The 22,370-nt window shown below is 33.6% G+C and overlaps 2 protein-coding genes across 3 annotated transcripts in view; both read right to left on the minus strand.

The window, feature by feature from the left end:
• bsk146 (brain specific kinase 146) overlaps positions 1-16,738 on the minus strand; it is a 39,715-nt gene extending 22,977 nt beyond the window's left edge. Inside the window, exon 1 of the mRNA XM_030122546.1 lies at positions 16,490-16,738. The gene's annotated coding sequence lies outside the window, so the exon portion shown is untranslated. The remainder of the gene's footprint in view (positions 1-16,489) is intronic.
• A 4,139-nt stretch (positions 16,739-20,877) lies between these two features.
• LOC115410762 (protein NO VEIN) overlaps positions 20,878-22,370 on the minus strand; it is a 42,154-nt gene continuing 40,661 nt past the window's right edge. For both annotated transcript variants that reach the window (XM_030122545.1, XM_030122544.1), the window contains exon 48: positions 20,878-21,579. In XM_030122545.1, the coding sequence (XP_029978405.1) occupies positions 21,163-21,579 (417 nt within the window). In that variant the 3' untranslated portion in view covers positions 20,878-21,162. The remainder of the gene's footprint in view (positions 21,580-22,370) is intronic.

The raw sequence follows: 22,370 nt of genomic DNA on the forward strand, positions 1-22,370 counted from the left end.
ATAATTAATGCAGAGGACGGACAGAACACTCCTACCGTATAAATATGTGTCATTAACGCTGAGCATAAATGGGGCTTTAATTAGGAGTCACTTTACAAGTTAATACATGATATTTATGTAATACTGCTTTGGCTAAATGATGGATTTAGAAACATTTGATTATAATAATTTTAATTAGAATTATCATGTAAAAAAAATGTTTCATGATTGTACTCTTTTAAATGTGCAATGATACTGTGTTTCCTTTCAGTAATTTACATGATTACAATGCCTCTATTCATGAGCACTACAAAAAAAAAAAATCTTCATGAATTAATGTGTTTTTTAACTTGTGACACCTTACGGGTCTAAATTTATTTTATTTATTTATATATTTTTTAACTGATTAAGTGATAATAAAATCAGCATTTTTTTATTGTACTGTATTGCATTCTAATTTTATCTTAGTTCTATAAAATTACTTATTATATATGAGGTTATAAAAATGTTCATTAAAATGTACATGATAAATAATAAAACAGTAAAAAAAAAAAAAAAAAAAAAAAAAAAGGTTATGGGTCTGATGAAATAAATGTTAAAACAGGGGTGTTAAACATGCCCGGGGGCCAAAGGGTCCAGTTCGGCCCCTGGGATGTTTTTGCCAAGTGCAAAAATTCTACAGTCTTGAATTGAATTAAGCCAAAAAAATCTTCAATTAAGTAAAAAAAATCTTGAATTAAGCAAAAAAAAAAAAATCTCAAATTTTGCAAAAAATCATGAATTAAGCCAAAAAAAAAAATCTTCAATTAAGTAAAAAAAAATCTTGGATTAAGCCAAAAAAAATCTTCAATTAAGTAAAAAAAAAAAAAAAAAAAAATCTTGAATTAAGCCAAAATAAATCTTCAATTAGGTAAAAAAAAATTCTTGAATTAAGCAAAAAAAAAAAAATCTTCAATTAAGTAAAAAAAAAAAATAAATAAATAAATCTTGAATTAAGCCAAAAAAAATCTTCAATTAACTTAAAAAAAATCTTCAATTAAGCCAAAAAAAAAAAAAAAAAATCTTCAATTAAGTAAAAAAAAATCTTCAATTAAGCCAAAAAAAATCTAGAATTAACAACTTAATTTTTTTTCTTTGTTTTAATGCAAAAAATAACATTGAATTATGAAAATATTTACATTTACAAACTATCCTGTACCAATAAAATGTGAATAACCTGAACAAATATGAACAACCTGAAATGTCTAATGAAAATTAAGCACAATTTTAACAATTTTTCTACCTGTTCCTCAGTGTTTAGTGTCTTTGTAGATCTGATCCATAATGCACATGGAGAAATGATAAGTTGAGGAATAATACTGTTAAAATTGCACTAAATTTTCTTATGTTTTTTATTTAAATTTTAGTTTTTTCTTTTTTTTTTTTGATAGTTTATAAAAGTAAGTATTTTCATAATTTAATGTTTGTTTGTTTTTTTACACTAAAAAAAGACAAAAATTTGGAGTTGTCATTATTTAAATATTATTATGTTATTATTTTTCTGCTCCGGCCCACTGCAGATCAGATTTAGCTGAATATGGCCCCTGAACTAAAATGAGTTTGACACCCCTGTGTTAAAATATTAGGTTCCTGATGTAAATTGGGGCCAAATAAGGCTCACAATATAAAATATAACATGTAAATGAAATATTGCGTGTGTGACATCAGAAACTTGCTGGAAAGAAAACTATATTTAGTATATAACATGAATCACTTGACATTTTGTTATTGTCACATGATATATATGGTATGATCACACAGCCCTCAGGAAAATGACAGATTATAACCAGAACCATAAATGACCACTGATCATCCTTTGACAGTTTAACTCCACTGATATCACTGAAAGAAAAGGTCACATAAAACAAAAAAAACACCTTAAAAACAGCAGTTTCCCATTTCACAAGTCAACAGTTTTGCTTTTCTCCTCAAGATTGCACCTGTGCACTCCCTCGGGCTTTAAAATGCAACGTCCTGGAAACAGAAACCAAATACAGCGTGTTCCTTTCAACTGACCACAAATCAGCCCCCTCCTCCTTCTGTCAGAACAGCCACCGGGTTTAACACTATGGACACAAACCAGCTAAATCCCAGACTGCTTATGCAACCAGCGGGCAGAGCTGACCATCCGACCACATTCAGCGAGCCAAGGCGCCGCCAGCCCTGCCCTCCAACAATTAGACCGAGCCATCTTCAGTTGGGGCCTCCTGAAGCCTTTTTCCATTTCAGTGACCTTTCTATTTCCCAACACACAGACACACACATTCCAGCTGCCTGTGTGAAAAGTAACAACAACAACAACAACAAAAAAAAGGAAACATTTTAGCCGTTAAATCTTCTGCTTGTGTGGTTGTTTTTGAAAAGCTGCCTCTGTCAGAAGTGAACGCCACACACACCGATAGAACGCTGAGGTTTGTGTGCTGATGCTGACGGGGAGCAGCGTACGGAGAGAGAAAATAATGAGCGAGGAAAGAAGGAGTGCAGCACAAGGACAAGGACCGTTAAGTAGTAAAGCACCAGCCAATGTGTGTGTGCAAGGGTAAAGAATACAATGTGGTAGCCAATATCTCTGCACCACAAACCACCACCTACTGACATAATAACCACTGTAGCAGATTCACATATTTGCATTTATAACTCACATATATAGAGTTGTTCGGTGTTTAGTCTACTGACCATGAAGGTATTATTCCATTACAGAATAAAAGTAACTGTAACTGTGAAAAAAAATGTGTAATTAAAGGTTATAATGTGTAACAGTTAGAGAAAAAACATCCCTTCTGGCCTCGTGTGACCTTATTTTGAAACAAAAAGGTAAAAAAAAAAAAAAAAAGTGTTGCAGTCAACAGGAAGAGACGAGAAATTTTTGTTTCCCTTTGAATCACAGGTAATATCCATTTTTGCCATAAGTCCATTTTTGGTCTTTTTTTTTAATCATAAAATGATTCTATTGGTCAGTCTTCACATTGGCTTGATGGTTTTTGAAATATTTATCTGATGAAAAGTGTTGAAAACAGATCTCTTAACTCCATTCATTTATCTAAAATATACATTGTTTTTCCAGTTTCCTGAAAAATAACTGTTTTGGACATAAGAGGTTTCCGCCTGACATCAACTATATATATATATATATATATATATATATATATATATATATATATATATATATATATATATATATATATATATATATATATACACACATAGTCAACTGTGAAAATATCAGACTGTGAAAATACGTAAAGAACATACGTGAAAAAATGTGTAATTAAAGGTTATAATGTGTAACAGTTAGAGAAAAAACGTCCCTTTTGGCCTGATGTGACCTTATTTTGAAAAAAAAAGGTAAAAAAAAAAAAAAAAGTGTTACAGTCAACAGGAAGAGACGAGAAATTTTTTTCCCCTTTGAATCACATATAATACCATTGCTGTTGGGCAGAAACCTCATAAGTCCAATTTTGGTCTTTTTTTTTGTTGTCATAAAATGATTCTATTGGTCAGTCTTCACATTGGCTTGATGGTTTTTGAAATATTTATCTAATCAAAAATGTTGAAAACAGATCTCGTAACGCCATTCATTTACCTAGAATATACATTGTTTTTCCAGTTTCCTGAAAAATAACTGTTTTGGATATATGTAGTTTCCGCCGGACAACGACCATATATATATATATATATATATATATATATATATATATATATATAGTCAACTGTGGAAATATCAGACTGTGAAAATACGTAAATATTGAGACTACACAAGTAGATGACGTAATTTTCTCTATCCATGATCTGTTCAGAGTCACTACAGATGCAGATTCCATTTACATATTTGCATTTATAACTCACATATATAGAGTTATTCAGTGTTTAGTCTACTGACCATGAAGGTATTATTCCATTACAGAATAAAAGTAACTGTTACTGTGAAAAAAATGTGTAATTAAAGGTTATAATGTGTAACAGAGAAAAAACATCCCTTCTGGCCTCATGTGACCTTATTTTGAAAAAAAAAAGTAAAAAAAAAAAAAAAAAAGTGTTACAGTCAACAGGAAGAGACAAGTAATTTTTTTTCTCCCTTTGAATCACACATAATATCATTGCTGTCTTGCAGAAACCTCATAAGTCCATTTTTAGTCTTTTTTTTTTTTTTTTTTACCATAAAACGATTCTATTGGTCAGTCTTTACATTGGCTTGATTGTTTTTGAAATATTTAGCCAGCTTGTGACTACATTTATTTAGAATCTACATTGTTTTTTCAGTTTCCTAAAAAAAAAAAAAACTGTTTTGGACAAAAGAGGTTCCCATCCAACAGCGATTTTTGTGTTTTTTCATGTGTTAAACTCTGGTGTCATCTGTTTCTAGTCAGGATCAGTAGCCAATAGCAGAAGCCTCATTCATATAAAACCATGCTATGATCAGAAAACAATAAAAGTAAGACAAAATTCGTAACAAAATTCACAGAGAAATAATACTTGCGTGCTGTTGAATCTGCTTAGTGTTAGCTTAGCGCTGCAAAGTCTGTCTCCTTGGTCTGTTGTTTTAATAAATTATTCATGACATACCCTGGTCTCAGACTGTTAGCTTGTTTTTGCCCATTTAAGAGCTTGTTGTTCGAGTTGTGTTCTGTTTTCTGAAATTTGGTTTTGTTGAGCTTTTATCTGATGTTCTTCTAGTTTTGTGGATGTGCAGCAATTGTATATTACTACAAGCATCACGTAGCGTTACCATGGCAACATATGGAAATGTAGCTGCCCCTTATGTATAAAGTAATTTTTTTTTTTTTCCTCCGTATTGCTCTGAAAGAATGAGGTGAAATATATCAAGGTAATGATGCTTTTTTTTTTTTTTCAAGTTGGTAAATCAAGTAAGATGACAGATGCAGTCCACTGAGCTGTTATTGACACTAAAATGCAGGTTTCTTTACTATATTTACCACAAACTACAACATCCCTCGCTCATAAATTTATCTTTTGAACTAAACATCATACATGTAATTTTTTTTCATAATCCTTTCTCTGTTGCAGTCTTTTTTTGTGCTTTGTGCTAATTATTTGACTCTATTTCATCTCTTAGGTGTTTGCATCTATGATAATCTACTGATTTCTATGTACATGTTCATTTATTCTTATCTTTATCCTTTATATAGAAAACACCTGCTACAGTTCCTGCTAACCTCACCCAGTCTCACATATCCAGACCTATCTCACCACTTCATTATCTCTATTCCTGCACCGTAGATAGATAAATCTGTCCCCGTTTGCTCTCGTTCTGGAATAGGGGTAGAACCTATCTGGGTTTTTTGGTCAGTTCTTGGGCGTTGGATGCTGCTACAGTATATTTGCAAAATAGTGTCAGAGGGGAAGTTGTTTTGGAGGTATGTATATCCCCTATTTATTATACATTTACATTCTCTTCCCATGCATGATGTATATAATTGACAGAGATTTTAGTTTTTTGGTGTTTTTATTTATTATTACCCCACCCCCCGAAGGGAGGCAAGGGTATTGTTTTTGGTTTAGTTTGTTTCTTTGTTTGTTTGTTTACACTCTAGCAGCAAAACAATTGGTTGAATTCATACCAAATTGGGTTTGACCCAGAATAGATCTGATTAGATTTTGGGAACAGTAAGTCAAAGTTCAATCTTATTTTTAAATAAATAAATAAATAAATAAATATTGTCATTTACTTATAATGGGTGAAATTTCATATGACTGTTGCAGCAAAACTATTGATTGAATTCCAGGCCTGTAACGGTACACATACTAGTTTGTCCTCTTCTTAATGTTGTACTTCATGTGGAATTTTTTTTGTTGTTATTTATATGCAGAATGTGAACTGACAGAACTGTGATTTGATTTTGTTGTTTGTTCAAAACTACCTTTTAGGCAAAAGTGCAATACTAATGTTTAAAATGCATTTAGTAATATTTTATTTATTTTATTTTCTATTTGATTTATAGCGGCAGAATTATATTATTCCTGTTTTTCTATATTCTATCGTCTCCAAAAATTGGGGGAAAAATGTTCAAACATTCATAAATGTATTAAAGACATTTTGAGGGGTTTTCTTTCTTCCTGTGCCAAACTGAAAAATAAACAAAAAAACAAACAAACCGTGGCTTTCAAAACTGAAAACATACCAAACTGAAATTTTGTGTACCGTTACAGGCCTATTGAAATAATACCAAATTGGGCTCATAGATTACCAGTGACCCAGAATAGATGTGATTACATTTTGGGAAAAGTAGCTCAAAGTTAAATTTTTTTAAATGAATTTTTTACATCTTTTTCCTTCTCCCATTTACTTATAATGGGCAAAATTTCAAAAGTCTATAAAAACATAAATTTTGCTTCAATTTACTTCAAACTTGATACATATGTAGAGGCAACTGATTTGCTGACATCAGCACACACATAGACATGATGACATCAGCTGGATCGATGCCAAAATAAGCTCCAATACGTGTGAGGGGCGGGGTTTGTTGTTCCTGGCACCACTTGTTTATTTTTTTTATGTCTTTTATTTTATCTGTTTTCTGTGAGTGAACTGTCTTCTGATCTGTACAGTTCTGCTGTTCCCATTGTGTGACAAAAATACCATATCGAATTGTATTGTATCTTATTAAAGACTAAATATGCCACTGTCGACCAATTCACTGTTGAAGAAAACAGAACGGTTAAACTGTGGCTACTAATCTTAACCTTTTGTTACTCTGACGTCGCTGAATGTTCTGATGTTTACAGCCAGTTCTATGGCTCATGAGAAAAATTTGTGACTTTTTTGGTAAGTTGTGGAGTTTTTACTTTCATTTCAATGCTATAAATAAGAAAAGAGTAACTATCATGTGTCTCACAAAACGATCTTAACTTAATTTGAGGTCGTACCAGGCGGTGGCGTAACTTGCCAGTCTATGGATAAGATGTTGAAGATCATCGCAGAAGTCGACTAATTGTTATGAAACCACCAGTTTTCACACAACAGTTGATTATTCATGGAACGGAGCCACTTCTCCCATCGGACTCCATGCAAGCAGAGGAGGCTCTCATCTCCCTTTGAAGACCTCAAGGCCGTGACGTGTTTACACCCAGAGATTAGAATCTTTCATCTTGAGCCAGAACACCTCGGAGTGTTGCGGTATTAAAATAATTGAATCCATACAAAAGAAAACAACATATGAAAAGATGAGTGTCTCTGTGTTTGTATCTTAGAGGCTGCTATTCGTTCTCACAGATTACAATATGGTAATGAACAGAAAGACTGAGTGTGAGACGGAAATATTAAGCCTGGTAGTTTCAGACAGACTAGACCAGGGGTGTCAAACATGTGGCCCAGGGGCCAAATGCGGCCCACCAAAGGGTCCAGTTCGGCCCCTGGGATGTTTTTGCCAAGTGCAAAAATTCCACAGTCTTGAATTGAATTAAGCAAAAAAAAAAAAAAAAAAATTTAGCTTGAATTAAGGAAAAAATCTTGAATTAAGAAAAAAAATCTTCAATTAAGCCAAAAAAAATCTTCAATTAAGTAAAAAAATCTTCAATTCAGTAAAAAATCTTCAATTAAGCCAAAAAAATCTCACATTTAGCAAAAAATCTTGAATTAAGCCAAAAAAATCTTCAATTAAGTAAAAAAAAAAATCTTGAATTAAGCCAAAAAAATCTTTAAGTAAAAAAAAATCCTGAATTTACAAAAAAAAATCTTCAATTAAGTAAAAAAATCTTGAATTAAGCCAAAAAAAAAATCTAGAATTAACAACTTAATTTTTTTTTCTTTGTTTTAGTGCAAAAAATAACATTAAATTATGAAAATATTTACATTTACAAACAATCCTGTAACAATAAAATGTGAATAACCTGAACAAATACGAAGAACCTGAAATGTCTAAAGAAAATTAAGCACAATTTTAACAATTTTTCTGCCTGTTCCTCAGTGTTTAGTGTCTTTGTAGATCTGATCCATAATGCAGATGGAGAAATGATAAGTTGAGGAATAATATTGTTAAAATTGCACACAATTCTCTTACGTTTTTTAATTTAATTTCAGTTTTTTCAGGGTTTTTTTTATTTATTTATTTTTTTTTTGATAGTTTATAAAAGTAAGTATTTTCATAATTTAATGGGGTTTTGTTTACACTAGACTCTACAGACAATCTCAACATCGACTTCATAAACTCCCATCAGGCCCCCCTTGGGAGGATGAATAATCTCTAGGCCCCTCTCAAACCCAATTATAACTTTTATTTAAAGAAACATCAATATTGCAACAATACTTTTTGCTTTTCCTTGAATAATTTGTTGTGCAAATTAAAAATAACTTAGATTTTTGCTTGAATAATACAAATCAACTCAACCAGACTGCTCCCTCAGACAATATTTTTTCCCAATGAAAATAGGAAATGTGCAATTATCTTACAACTATGACAATAAAGTTACTTTTTTTAACCCTTTCATGCATAGTGGTCACTACAGTGGACAGTTATTCTCTAGCTGTTCTCTTGTAAATTCATGGGTTTTGTTGTTTTAGTTCCCTATAAGCCAACACAGTGGACACTTATGCATTATCTAATACACTGTCATTGATACAATTACTGTAACTTTGCTGTTCTTGAGAAACCTGATCTGCAGTAACATGTTTTAGAGCAAATCAATTACTAATTGTTATTAGGCTGTAATTAACAGTTTTCTTAAACAAAAAGTTGTTTTTATTGCATATTATCTCCATGAAGTGAGTAATAACTAGAATTAGAGTATGTTAAAATGTGAGAAAACATCAGATTAGCAGCATTAAAAATGTTTTTATTGCATAGTTTTCACACAGTATATCACTTTCTGATGATGGGTTTTAAATACATGTTTCTTTGCTTCAAAAATTAAACTTATGGTGTCCATCTGAGTGGACATTTTTGTAACTCCATGAGAAATAGGTTCATTAAAAACAACCTCAAATGCTTTGTTTTGTTTTGTTTTTTTTTCAGATGCTTAAAGAGGAATAAAATCACTCAAGAAAAAAATATTGACGAAGGTTCTCATAATTCATGCATGAAAGGGTTAAAACAACAAACTAATTCTGGTAACGAAGATGAACATTTTAACAATATCAGTGGCTGCAATGAGCTCGTTTCCATTGCACATCTCAGAACATTAAAGTGCAAACTGTACAAACTGTGCAAAAACACAAACATTGCACATTTTTCTTTTCTGGTCCAATCCTTGTCCATTCTCCAAACCTAAACTCTTTGTCTAGTCTAGTGACAGATCACCATGGCGGTAGATTTGTTTGTCATACGTCCCTAAAATGAGTCCAGGGTGCTCCATTGCTAAAACATCAGCTCCACCTACTACAGCTTCTAACCTGAAGAAAAAAAAAACCACCCAGGAGTGAGCCTTTGCGCCCCGCACAGTTTGAGAAACACCGACTTAAGTGCATGTGTGAGTCTTAAATTACAGCTATTAATCAAAATACAAGTACTTATGAAGGGTTTACATGTCGAATACGTCATTCATTTACTGCTTTGCTTCTGTTTTCATTCTTCTGACAGATTTCTGGACAACATGGGTCAGCAAAGCCCTTTGGACAGACTTAAGCTCCAGGTTTTTGGCAGTATGTGCTCTAATTTAGCTCTGATTGGTCGTCTTGTCAGAATTTGCAAAACCAAAATCAATACCCTTGGCATCCTAAAGCTGCCACGCCTGGCTGCGACAAGCTGATCACGCCAAGGAGGCTCATCATGGACGCCTTTCAGCTACGGAAATTCAGAGTTTTCCTTCTGAAATCAGAAAAGGACTCAAATATTACTGCACCACTGATGCAAATGTAGTCGGAAAAAACAAATCTAATCAATAACATTTTCAGTAACCTGTACAGGATTACATGTAAAAACTTCTGACTTTACATAAAATTAATTGTTTATGGTCTGAAATCATCCCTAGCTAATAAACAATGACATATTTTTGTATTTAAAGGGATGCTCTATAACTAAACCACTGTAGGAAACATTTATTCTGATAATTAGTCAAAACAAATTTAAAGGTATTTCTAGAATCAGCAAAAAAAACTAAAGTTATTGCAACTGTTTGTATTTAATATGACCTCAATGCATCAAGGTTGATGAGTTTTTATATCGCAATCAAACTGGTTGCTAATGAAATAACCCACAATAGCTATAATATATGTGATATGTGTGTTTATTTCTAGTGTATTATAAGATCGCTACATGTAGGGATGCAATAATCACCAAATTATGAGTTAAAACTGATATTTAGACGATGTTATTTTCTATTTGTTTTGTTTTGTTGTCATTTTAACCCACCTTTATATACAAAAATAGGTAAATGTAAGTGTTTTTAAGTTTTCCAGCCCTTTATTACTACTATACTGTTGCCCATAAAATAAATGTTTACCTCTTCTCATAAAATGATGGTGACAATGTGATTTGTTCTTGATATTTTCAGTATGTAACCTGATTACTGATGTGTAAACAACACAAAATTATTCCAACTTTATGAACAATAGTGTACCATATGAAAATAAATAACTAATAAAATATAGGCCAAAAAATCAATATCACTCACTGCCGTCGGAGAAATTCCATCTTATATGCTGATAATAATCACTAATTTTGTTATTTTATTATTGGATTATAACTTAAATCCGTCACATTAAAGTATTTAATCACCTTTGATAACTGCTTTTTTTTTTTTTTTTTTAATGATGTTTGCTTGTGTTTCCATATTTTATCATTGTAAGTGAGGGATAAATACAGAAGGATTTGGATCTTGATATAACGGCTAATACTGCATTTCAATTACAGCATAAATCATAAGTCGGAGCTCAGACAGGTGTCACAACAAAGCTAAAAATGATGCAATATGAGTCAGAAAACCAGCAGCAGTTCTGTCTCTTGCCAGTGTTACACTACAGCAACATGTACACAAAACTATATTGTGTTTACGACATCTTTAATAAGACAGAAATAAGCCCAATGTTCAATTTAAAGCCTCAAATACCTAAAAAACAGCCACTGGCAGCCAAGAACATCTACTGATCTGAAAGCCAACAATAAAACAACACTAACACGTCTAAATAATTCAGGTAAAATGCAGTTTCTCAGGGGTTCACCGCCATCAGATGTGACCCATTTGGACGTTCAGATGCTCCGTAGTGAAGAGGAAACACTGTTATCTTCTGTAAAAGTGATTCAGCAGTAAAACCCATGGAGTTTGACAAATGACAGTGGTTGTAGACACTGTTTTTTATGTTTAGTTAATGATATATTTTGCTGAAAATGTCACTTTTTCTTCACTTTGATCTGCTGAATTTACTCTGAGCTAAATTAAATATGGGACAATACCAGATTTTCACTAAAAAATACAAAACGCAGAGGATTTTTTTGTTCTTTTTTTTTTTTTATTTGGGACTAGGGATGTAACAATATGAAAATTTCATATCACGGTTATTGTGACCAAACTTATCACGGTTATAATTATTATTGCAGTATTATTGAAATTGAGCTCAAAATGTTCAAAAAGTACTTACACACAGACTGAAATAATTTAACCAAGTTCTATTAAAAAAATAAATAAATAAAATAACTGGCACAATGTACCTTCTGTTGGCAGAAACATTCAAGTATTAACCCTTAGTGGTCTGAGCCTATTTTGTCTGTTTTTCGGTACTTTTGATTTTGCCTTTATATACTATATAAATAAATGTTTACTATACCCATGTTTGGGATCTGTTTTTTCAGCATAACTTCATCTATATCATCTACCTATTATTTTTTTCACTTTAACCTACTATATAAATATGAAAGGCCAGAAAACACAAAAAAATATAAAATCCGATTTGAAAAATTTATATAATTTATTGCATAAATAACACAAAGATGCTTAACGAACCTTTTCAAAGACTTTAAAAGTGAATATTGGTTCCAAATATTAGGTATATAAAATCAAAATTGTAATCACTTAAAACTATACTCAACTATTTGGCATAAAAGCATAGCTTTACATAGGCATTTTTCCCCCTAAAAGTGCGGTAATCAAACACGGTTATCATGATATGTAGAATTTAAACGATAATACTAACCGTCTGCAATTTTACCACGGTTTATCGTTATACCAGTAATTGCTATATCCCTGTTTGGAACTTATGTCAGAAATGATTCTAGTTCTATAAGGGTTTACTAAGGCTACGTTTAGATGGTAAATATCTGAACCAAAAATGCAAAAGTGGCGTTGCGTTCTCACTTTTAATTCCACGTTTAAATGTGTAGTTTGGGGGGAAAATCTGCATACAGATGGACACGCAAAAGTGTGTGAAATGTCCTGTTTACTGATGTAGTATGCACCGCCACAAAGATCAAGTGTCAAGACCCCGTGCTACTTTTGTGCCTATTCCCAAATTAATTTATATATTTAACCTTTCTTATGTGATGTACCTCCATTTATTGTATTATTATCCTTTTTATTTTGTCTTTTTCCAGTAAAAATCAGGTATTTTTCTATATTTAATTTACTGGTCATGTAGATGTTCATGAAAGCTCAGTTTAAAGTTGAGGGTTATTATATCAGACACAGAGCAAACTGAAGAAAATGTGACTTTTTCAGCACTGAACATAAGAACAAGTGTCTCCATCCATTGTCAATGATCCAACTCCATGTTGTAGAAGATGATGGTGTTTCCATGGTAACTATGGAGCCTCTGAATGTCCAAATGGGTCATATCTGATGACCATGAAAAGATGACAAACTGCATTTTACACCAATTATTTACATGGAGTGATAGGATTAGTGGTTCAGCAGTTGTTAAATATTTTAAATCAGTAAATGCTCTTGGTCGTCAGTTGCTGCTTGGATTTTTATGGGTTAAGATTTCCACTCTGGAAGGTGGTTTCACTTTTTTGCATTTTCAATTCGCCAAAATGCTGTTGCCATCTAAACGAAAGGCACATCTGCTAAAATATTTTGTTGTTTTCACCTGAGAACTGTGTCAAGTAAATTGGGCTTAAGGTTACAATCAGAGAATCACTGTCATTTTTAACAACATTGATTCACCATGTAGTTTGACAAATGGCGGGGGTTGCAGATGCTTATTTTTACATTCAGCTGATGATGTATTTAGTTTGAAAAAGCCACTTTTAGTTCAGTTTTCTCTGGTATGATAGAATAATAGCCTTTGAATTTACCTTGAACTTAAAGAACATTTAGGCAGTCAGTAAAATAAATACAGAAAAATACGTTTGGTACATTTATTTGTGTATTTGGACCCTAATAGTTCATAAAGTTTGAATTTGAACCCTCCAGGTGCTGCAAAGCTATCTTTATATTCATTCCGGCAAAAATCGAGTGAATTTCTACAACCCGTTTCAATTCCTGCTTAATTTTTTTACGTTTTATAACTAGTTACATCACGACATTTGCACATATAAAGTCAAGACTTCAGATGAACATTTCTCAGAGTACGACATAATTGTTTATCAGCAGCAGCGGTTGTAGTAAAAACTGAAAATATGTCCAAACTTCAGGCCAATTACTGAAAATGTTCAATTGTTGGTTGTATTAACAAACACAAGTGGTTGAATGGGACAGAGTAACACAGCCAACAACCTGGAGGGGGTGGGGTTTAAAGTGGCTCATTTGCATTTAAAGGGCCAGCGCTCAAAACGACCTTTCTGGTGTCATTACTCAGAAATAGGGTTGAAGATGAACCTGTGGAATTGAATTAATGAAGAATTCAGACCCAAGCAGAGCATTTACAGTTTATGTAGACCACAGGGAATGTTTTAAAAAGCATAATTCCACTTAAAAAAGCAAAATATCAATTCTTTAAGTCTGGTGATGTTCTGGCCTCATTGGAGCCAGAAACGTCAACAATTACAGTAACTCTTGTGTAACATTTGCCGAATAACAACAATTATGATTCTACTGTGCATGAGTAACAGCTGTTTAAGGAAATCACTTCACATGTCCAATAAGCAGCTCCAACAAGAAAACTCTAGTCATCAAAAAATACAATATACTAGTGGTAGGTCAATAGGTCGTTGATTTTGATAATTAAAGATAAGTATGATTATTGTGTCCTAAAGCTTCCAGACATATAAGTGGTATTAATCTCACTGTAATTTGTTCTAAAAGTCCGGTTGACTGATGAGCAATTTCATTTCTTACTTCTTATCTCAATAATTTGATTTTAATAATTTTGTGAGATGTTTCCACTCCATGGCCCTGCCCTGCACCGAAGCCAAGACATTCCTCTCTCTACATGCAAACAGCATCGTCACTGAGGCTGCGCTATAAAAAAAAAAAAAGGGCTTATTTTGTTTACAGGTGAACAAGCAGCTTCAGCCCGTTTTAATATAATGAAGCCAAAAGTTAATAATGTGGCCAGTGAGAGGCTCTTGATGGGGATTATGGTGTCCTGGACTGACTATGTGACCTACATTGTGATCTGTGACTCATCATGTCAGAGTGTGTGTGTGTGTGTGTGTGTGCGTTTGAGTTTGATGTGTCTGCTTTTACATTTCATCAAGGAGCTTAAGCTCACTTTGATCAGCTGCGCCTGTGGATTTAACACATGCACCCATGAGAGCACGTACCTACACTCTATCCCATAATGGCTCTGGAGACATAAAGCAAGTGTTAAAACGAGTTTTGATAGCGGTGCAGAAAATGTCAGTAAACTAACCCAGCAGGTGTGGACAGAGACAAGCCAGGATGTAAACATTATAGTCTACGTCACAGGTGACAAACATGCGGCCCGTGGGCCAAAACCGGCCCGCCAAAGGGTCTAATCCAGCTCCTCGGATGAATTTGTGAAATGCAAATATTATAATGAAGATGTTAACAAGCAAGGATGTGAAAATAATTTTAGGCCAATTCAATCTGAAGTGGGTCCGACCAGTAAAATACAATCATAACAACAAGTAAAAAATGAAAAACGCTAATTTTTGTCTTTGTTTTAGTGTAAAAAAAAAAGTTAAATTACCCAAAAATGTTAATATTTTCAAAAAATGCGAATAACCTGAACAAATATGAACAATATGAAATGTCTTAAGAGAAGTATGCAGAATTGTACCAATTTTCTGCCTGTTACCAAATATTTTGTGTATTTGTAGATCCTCTGTGATCTATAAGTTGTGATGCACATGTATAAATGATAAACTTAGCAGTAATATTGTTAAAATTGCACTTATTTTTCTTAAGAATTGTCAGATTGTTCATATTTGTTCATGTTATGTTCAAGTACAGTTCATAGATGTAAACATTTTTATTATGGAATTTTACTTTTTTCACTCAAAAACAGAGAAAACTTTGGTGTTGATATTATTTATAAGTTGTTAACCTATTATTTATATTAATTTACTAGTCCAGCCCACTTTAGATCATATTAGGCTGAATGTTGCCCCTGAACTAAATGAAATTTCTTAAGAGACGAATGCAGAATTTGACCAATATTCTGCCTGTTACCAAATATTTTGTGTATTTGTAGATCTACTGTGATCTGTAAGTTGTGATGCACATGTATAAATGATAAACTTAGCCATAATATTGTTAAAATTGCACTTATTTTTCTTAAGAATTGTCAGATTGTTCATATTTGTTCATGTTATGTTCAAGTACAGTTCATAGATGTAAACATTTTCATTACGGAATTTTACTTTTTTCACTCAAAAACATAGAGAAAACTTTGGTGTTGACATTATTTATAAGTTGTTAACCTATTACTTATATTATTATTATTTATTTATTTATTTTTTTTTAAATGCTGTTTTTATCAGATTTTAATTTGTCTTTGTTTTTATGATGGTTGTATTATGTTGTTACTTATTTACTTATTTAATCCCTCCTTTTATGTTTGGCGTACGGCACTTTGGCCGGCTGTAAAGTTCTTAAGGTGCATTATAAATAAAGTTGGTATGGTATGGTATTATTTTACTAGTCCAGCCCACTTTAGATCATATTAGGCTGAATGTGGCACCTGAACTAACATGAGTTTGACACCCCTGGTCTACGTCATTGTGCATTGTGTCCTTAGACCTGCACTGACAGATCTCAGCTGAGTGACAGGAAAAACACACACACATGCACACTGCAGATACCTGGCATCCCTTGCAAAATGTGTGAGGATGCATGGGAAAGCATATGGGGGGGGGGGGGGGGGGGGGTGCAAGAGGATGTGTTGCAAGAGGATGTGTTGAGATCAATAACAGAAAATCCAGTCAAAACCACAGAATGCAGAGCAGACTCTCACACAGCATTAGATGCGACCAATCACTGCATTGTTTTCAGTGTTTTTGCTGCACAGAACAGGCCCAAAATCGATCAGGTATCGAGTCCAGGGGGATCACAGTGCAACAACATTCTTGTCATTACAGTAATTAGTGTATAATTAAGAGGTTTGGTCTGGGTGCAGGTGCAGGTGGAGGATGCATGGATGGATGGAGCTCCAGTATATGGGCTTTATTCAGGTACTCACCATTCAGTTGGTTCCCATATGGTGGCTGTGGAGTCCGCCCCTGTCAGCCCAGGCAGCTCGTAAACACACGGGATGACAGGAGCGCATACTAAGGCCAGGTGAGCGGGGAGAAGCGCCTGTGTGAGCGGGTGTCCTCCTGGGGGAAAGCTCCGAGCAGCGGTGCGGCGGTGGATGTGGAGCCGAGCATCCCTGCAGCCTCCTCCGGCTCTGCGTCCTATTGTCTCCGCATCGCCCTGTCCTCTAGGAGGGGAGGAGAGGAGACGAGCTCCAGTAGGGAGGAGGAGTGAGGAGGAGGAGGAGGAGGAGGGGGGAGAGTGGAGGGGAGAGAAGCCCTCCCCTCATAGGAGCTCCAGCCAATCGCAGCGCAGCTCCGCCGGGGGCCGCTGTCTCCGTACAGACTATGATATATTCAGGAGCTGTCGGAAATGGTAAACACGTTGTTAAATACTTCCATTATTATTTAGGAAATACAGTTATAATTATTACTTTGTTTAAGTTTATGTATTTTTGTCCCTCTTTGTTTTTATCTCTATTTCACTTTTTTTCTCACTGCATTTTATTTTATTATTATTTATTTTATTTTTTTTAAGATCTCTTATATTTTAACCCTTTCATGCATAGTGGTCTACAGTGGCCCAGAGGTGCAACAGGCCAAAAAAATGATCCACTATAAGAAAAAAAAAAAAAAAAAGAGAGAGAGAACAGCCCAAAAAATTATCCACTAGCCCAAAAAATTATCCACTGTAAGAAAAAAGAGAAATGCCCAAAAAATTATCTACTAGCCCAAAACATTATTCCCTTTAAGAAAAAAAAGAGAACAGCCCAAAAAAATATCCACTAGCCCAAAAAATTATCCACTGTAAGAAAAAAAGAGAAATGCCCAAATAATTATCCACTGTAAGAAAAAAACGAGAAATGCCCAAAAAACTATCCACTCACCCAAAAAATTATCCACTGTAAGAAAAAAAAGACAAATGCCCCAAAAATTAGCCACTATAAGAAAAAAAAGAGAACAGCCCAAAAAAATTAGCCACTATAAGAAAAAAAAGAGAACAGCCCAAAAAAATATCCACTAGCCCAAAAATTATCCACTGTAAGAAAAAAAGAGAAATGCCCAAAAAAATTATCCACAAGCCCAAAAAATTATCCACTGTAAGAAAAAAAGAGAAATGCCCCAAAAAATTATCCACTATGGGAAAAAAAAAGAGAACAGCCCAAAAATAGATCCACTGTAAGAAAAAAAGAGAAATGCCCCAAAAAAGTATCCACTATAAGAAAAAAAAGAGAACAGCCCAAAAAATTATCCACTATAAGAAAAAAAGAGAACGGGCCAAAAAACTATCCACTTGCCCAAAAAATAATTTTTTGGGCTGTTCTCTTTTTTTTTCTTATAGTCGATAATTTTTTGGGGCATTTCTCTTTTTTTCTTATAGGGGATAATTTTTTGGGCCAGTAGATAATTTTTTGGGGATGTTCTCTTTTTTTTCTTATAGTGGATAATTTTTTTGGGCTAATGGATAATTTTTTTGGGATGTTCTCTTTTTTCCTTATAGTGGATAATTTTTTGGGCTTTTCTCTTTTTTTTCTTATAGGGGAAAATTTTTTGGGCTAGTAGATAATTTTTTTTGGGATGTTCTCTTCTTCTCTTATAGTGGATAATTTTTTGGGCTAGTGGATCATTTTTGGGCCTGTTGCACCTCTGGGCCACTGTAGTGGTCACTACAGTGGACAGTTATTCTCCAGCTGTTCTATTGTAAATTCAGGGGTGTTGTTGTTTTAGTTCCATATCAGCCGACACAGTAGACACTTATGCATCATCCCAAACACTGCAATTCATACCTTTACTGTAACTGTGCCGTTCTTGATAAAACTGATCTACAGTAACTTGTTTGAGTATAAATCAATTAAAAATCAACCTTTTATTTTTCTTTTTTTTTTTTGGCATATTATCTCCATGAAGTGAGTAATAACTACTATTAGAGTATGTTAAAATGTGAGAAAACATCAGATTAGCAGGATTAAAAATGTTTTTATATCATAGTTTTCACACAGTATTTAACTTTATTTTTGTTATTATTGCTATTTTTTTGTCACTTTAGCCACTTTAACAAACTTGTTTATATTGTTTATATGTTTATCTCTTTATTTTTCTATTGCATTGACACATACTGTCTTGCACTGCTGTACACACTTGAATATCCCTCTTGGGGATCAATACAGTATATCTTATCTTATCTTATCTTATCTTATCTTATCTTACTTTCTGATGATGGGTTTTAAATACACGTTCCTTTCCTTCAAAAATTAAACACATGATGTCCAGCTGAGTGGACATTTTTGTAACTCCATGAAAAATACATTCATCAAAAAAAAAAAAAAAAAAAAAAAATCAATTGCAATGTTTTTTTTTCATGCCTAAAGAGGAATAAAATCACTCAAGAAAAAAATATTGACTAAGGTTCTCATATTTCATGCATGAAAGAGTTAATACCTCATTGAACATCTGCATGTACCCCAGACTTAGCTGCATTCAGGGACTACTGGAAATGCTACACTAACTACTATTACATTGATTCTTGTAATAATAATGAGATTAGATTTGGAAATAATAATATGTAAAATTTGGAAATGCTGAAATCTTACATACTGTCTGCCTGATTTTTCATAACGTGGTGATAAAAATGTATATTTACTTGAAATCAGCTTTTCCTTTTCTCTTAATAGAAACTAAAGGTGTATGACATTTATTAAGTAATAGAAAAATAAGATAACTATAACATCCCAAAATTTAATTATATTTTAAACACGATATTCACAATTTAGAATTTGTTTTCAATTTGTTCATCTTATTTGGAAAATTTCATATACATAAAAATAAATATACTGAAACACACCCAAATTTTTAAATCTTCCTATTGGAATTTGATATTCAAATTTTATATTAAATCTTTAGAATTTGTCTATAATTAAAAAAAGCTCTAACACCCTAGCTATTTATAAACAATTCTTTATTTTTGACTGAACTCTCTGTTGCATTTATTTATCTATATTTGTTAGATTTATTATTTTTATTTATTTACTTTTTTATACTATTATTTGTATATTATTCTTTGTATCTTGAAATCTATGAATTTTTTTTTTAACTTATATGTTCAAATGCTTTTTCCTATTTGACATCTTGTTGTTTGTTGGAATTTTTGTTCTGTATACTCAAATGTTTTCAATAAAGTTGGAAAAAAAATTAAGTAATAGAAAAATATGACATAGTATGAAAATTCAGAAAGAAGTATTTCTGGACAATATAGCCTCAACTTTAATAATAACAGTGAGTTTACCATTTATGTTATTAATAAGAGAAGTTATCATACACATGCACATATGTAAACATGTATGTATTTTAACTGGGCCCACTGTGTGTCAATACATACTAGTGTGTGTTTGTATTTATATTAATCCATTATTTATTATATGTCCATGTATGCACTAAGTTCCAATCATATCTGTTTATAAGTAAACAACCTATTTTCCATCTCCTTTTTGTTCCATGAATGAAGGTCTCCTTAATATGCAGCTGATGTAACCTCATAATATCCATTTTCCCTCAGGTGATTGTATTACAGTACAAAATGCATTTCTTTAGAGAGAGAAAACCCCACAACTATTTCTTTAGAGCCCACTTTTAAGATTTACAACTTTACATTAAATAACCTCTGATGTAACCTATTCAGACACAACCTCTTTTCATACATACCTTATATTCTGCTTCTTGCTGGTGCCATATCCATGACTGATTCCTTGCAGAAAACATGCCTCTGGTTACTGAGAGGTTGCATCACAGGATGCAAACAGGGAGGTGCTGTCCCTGCAGGCTGTTTTTGATCTCCACCAACACTCATCACACGGCTAATAAGTGTCCTGTTTTGCAAAGATTACCATGTTACTTCAAATACACAGAGAGAGGCTGCGTAAGAAGCTGCTTATGAAGGTTTTCTTCATATAATCGAGGCAAAATATGACTTATTTTCAGACAATCCGAGCTGGTAGATTAGTACTGCAGGTTTTTGTGGTTTAGAGTCGTACTGGTCGATCTGAAACGTCAAGTGGCAATCCTTTAAAAGTAATAATTATAGCAAGATGTTAGCGTTAGTGGGTAAAGATGAGTGGAGGCCTGTACTATCAAAGAACAGCCCGTTCACTGTGACAGTGTAATTACTAGGAATGATGGGAGCCTGAGAAGGACCTGTCCAATCAGCCCCGCTTCCACTTGATTTAACCTAAACCTCAGCTATAATCATTTCATCTGTCAGCAAGGTTAACATGACAGAATATCTCATTACTGCAGATATTCAAGAACTGTCTGTAAACTTACGTAGAGAATAATAAGCCGATTGCCAAGTGGTGAAAGAATGTTTTATTTATAAGGACTGTTGGAGTAAAGGTGAGGTAGAGGGAATAAAAAGGGATAAAACATTAAAAATATATCCATTGAAAACATCCAAAAAGTACTAGAAAGACAACAAAGGGAATGTGCAAATTTAAAATTTTCTCAGCAAAAAACTTAATAACAAAACAAACCTGTATTCATAGGCACATTTATACTAAAGAACAGTGCAGTTAAAAGAAAGGCTTGTCATTCTCTTACAGTGCAAAAGTGCAAAAGTCTCTCCACGTACTTATACAAACAGATAGAGGGCGAGGTCCTTGGTGTGGAGGTGCTGTGCAAGGTTTTGAATACGACACAGGCGTACGCTTTGAGCGTCGCCTGCGCTGTAGACTCTGAATATGTGATAACGCTCCTTCTCTTTCAGTGCAAAGTCCAGCTCGTTGGCGGAGAGGTGGATGAACGACTTCTCCTTCTTGACAGTCGACTTCACCTCCACGTACACCGCCCTGTGTCTGCCGTCGGTGGCTCCGTAGGTGAGCTTGAAGTCGTAGGGCTGGCCGCTCTCCCCGCTCTGATTGCACCACAGAACTTGAGTGGGTCGTCCCGGGTCGTCGCTGTCCCTCCAGTGGCACAGGAAGGAGTTGACCAGCTGTTCGCCCCACTCGCCGATCGCCGCCACATCTCGCTGGTCATCGGATAATAACACCTACAGACACACGGAACATTTACAAAGCATTTTCAGCATCTACTTCTGTGATAATGGTTCATCCTGGTTTTACGGGTCTTCAATGCAGAATCTTTTCTCTATTATTTTTTCTTCAGTATATCCTTTCATGTATGCTGACAATACTGTAATATTTATTCCTACTTTCCACCTTGATGTCATAAAAAAACTTCTAAAATTCACAGTTGAAATCACTATGACTGTCAAGAACACTGAACCATATCTGACTGTATTAATTACACAAGTAAAATACTACCCATCACAAAACCTAACAAATATCTTTTTTTTAATATTCCACAATTCTTGCTTGTTTGGCCCATTACTATAAAAGAAATTGCTGAGTCTGCAAGATCCATGGCTCCATTCTCTAATACCCTTTCACAACTTCACAAATATCCTGACTATTAATTTGTACTCTCAGTCACTAACATTTAATATCCAAATTCCAAAACACAATAGAGAGGTGAAGTCCTGTCCCTTTTGGTTGTGACCCTTGGGAGATTACTTAGGAAAAAATCTTTATCCCAGGTCGACGCAAGTAATTTTTGTGATCCTTTTTGGATTTCAAGAAGTTTTCTGGAAGTCAAGAAAGTTGTAATTTGTACAAACGTTGAAGTATCACACTGAAACTACTGAGATAGTAAGACTACAAACCAAAAAGTTGCAGAGTTGACATCATTGTAATTGTCTCTCTTTGCATACTGAATGCCACTGTTTATTATATTGTTAGGTGTTTTGTTTTGTTTTTTTAAATCTGCAATACTCCATGCTGC

The sequence above is a fragment of the Sphaeramia orbicularis genome, chromosome 19 (assembly GCF_902148855.1).
Source record: "Sphaeramia orbicularis chromosome 19, fSphaOr1.1, whole genome shotgun sequence".
Lineage (NCBI taxonomy): Eukaryota > Metazoa > Chordata > Actinopteri > Kurtiformes > Apogonidae > Sphaeramia > Sphaeramia orbicularis.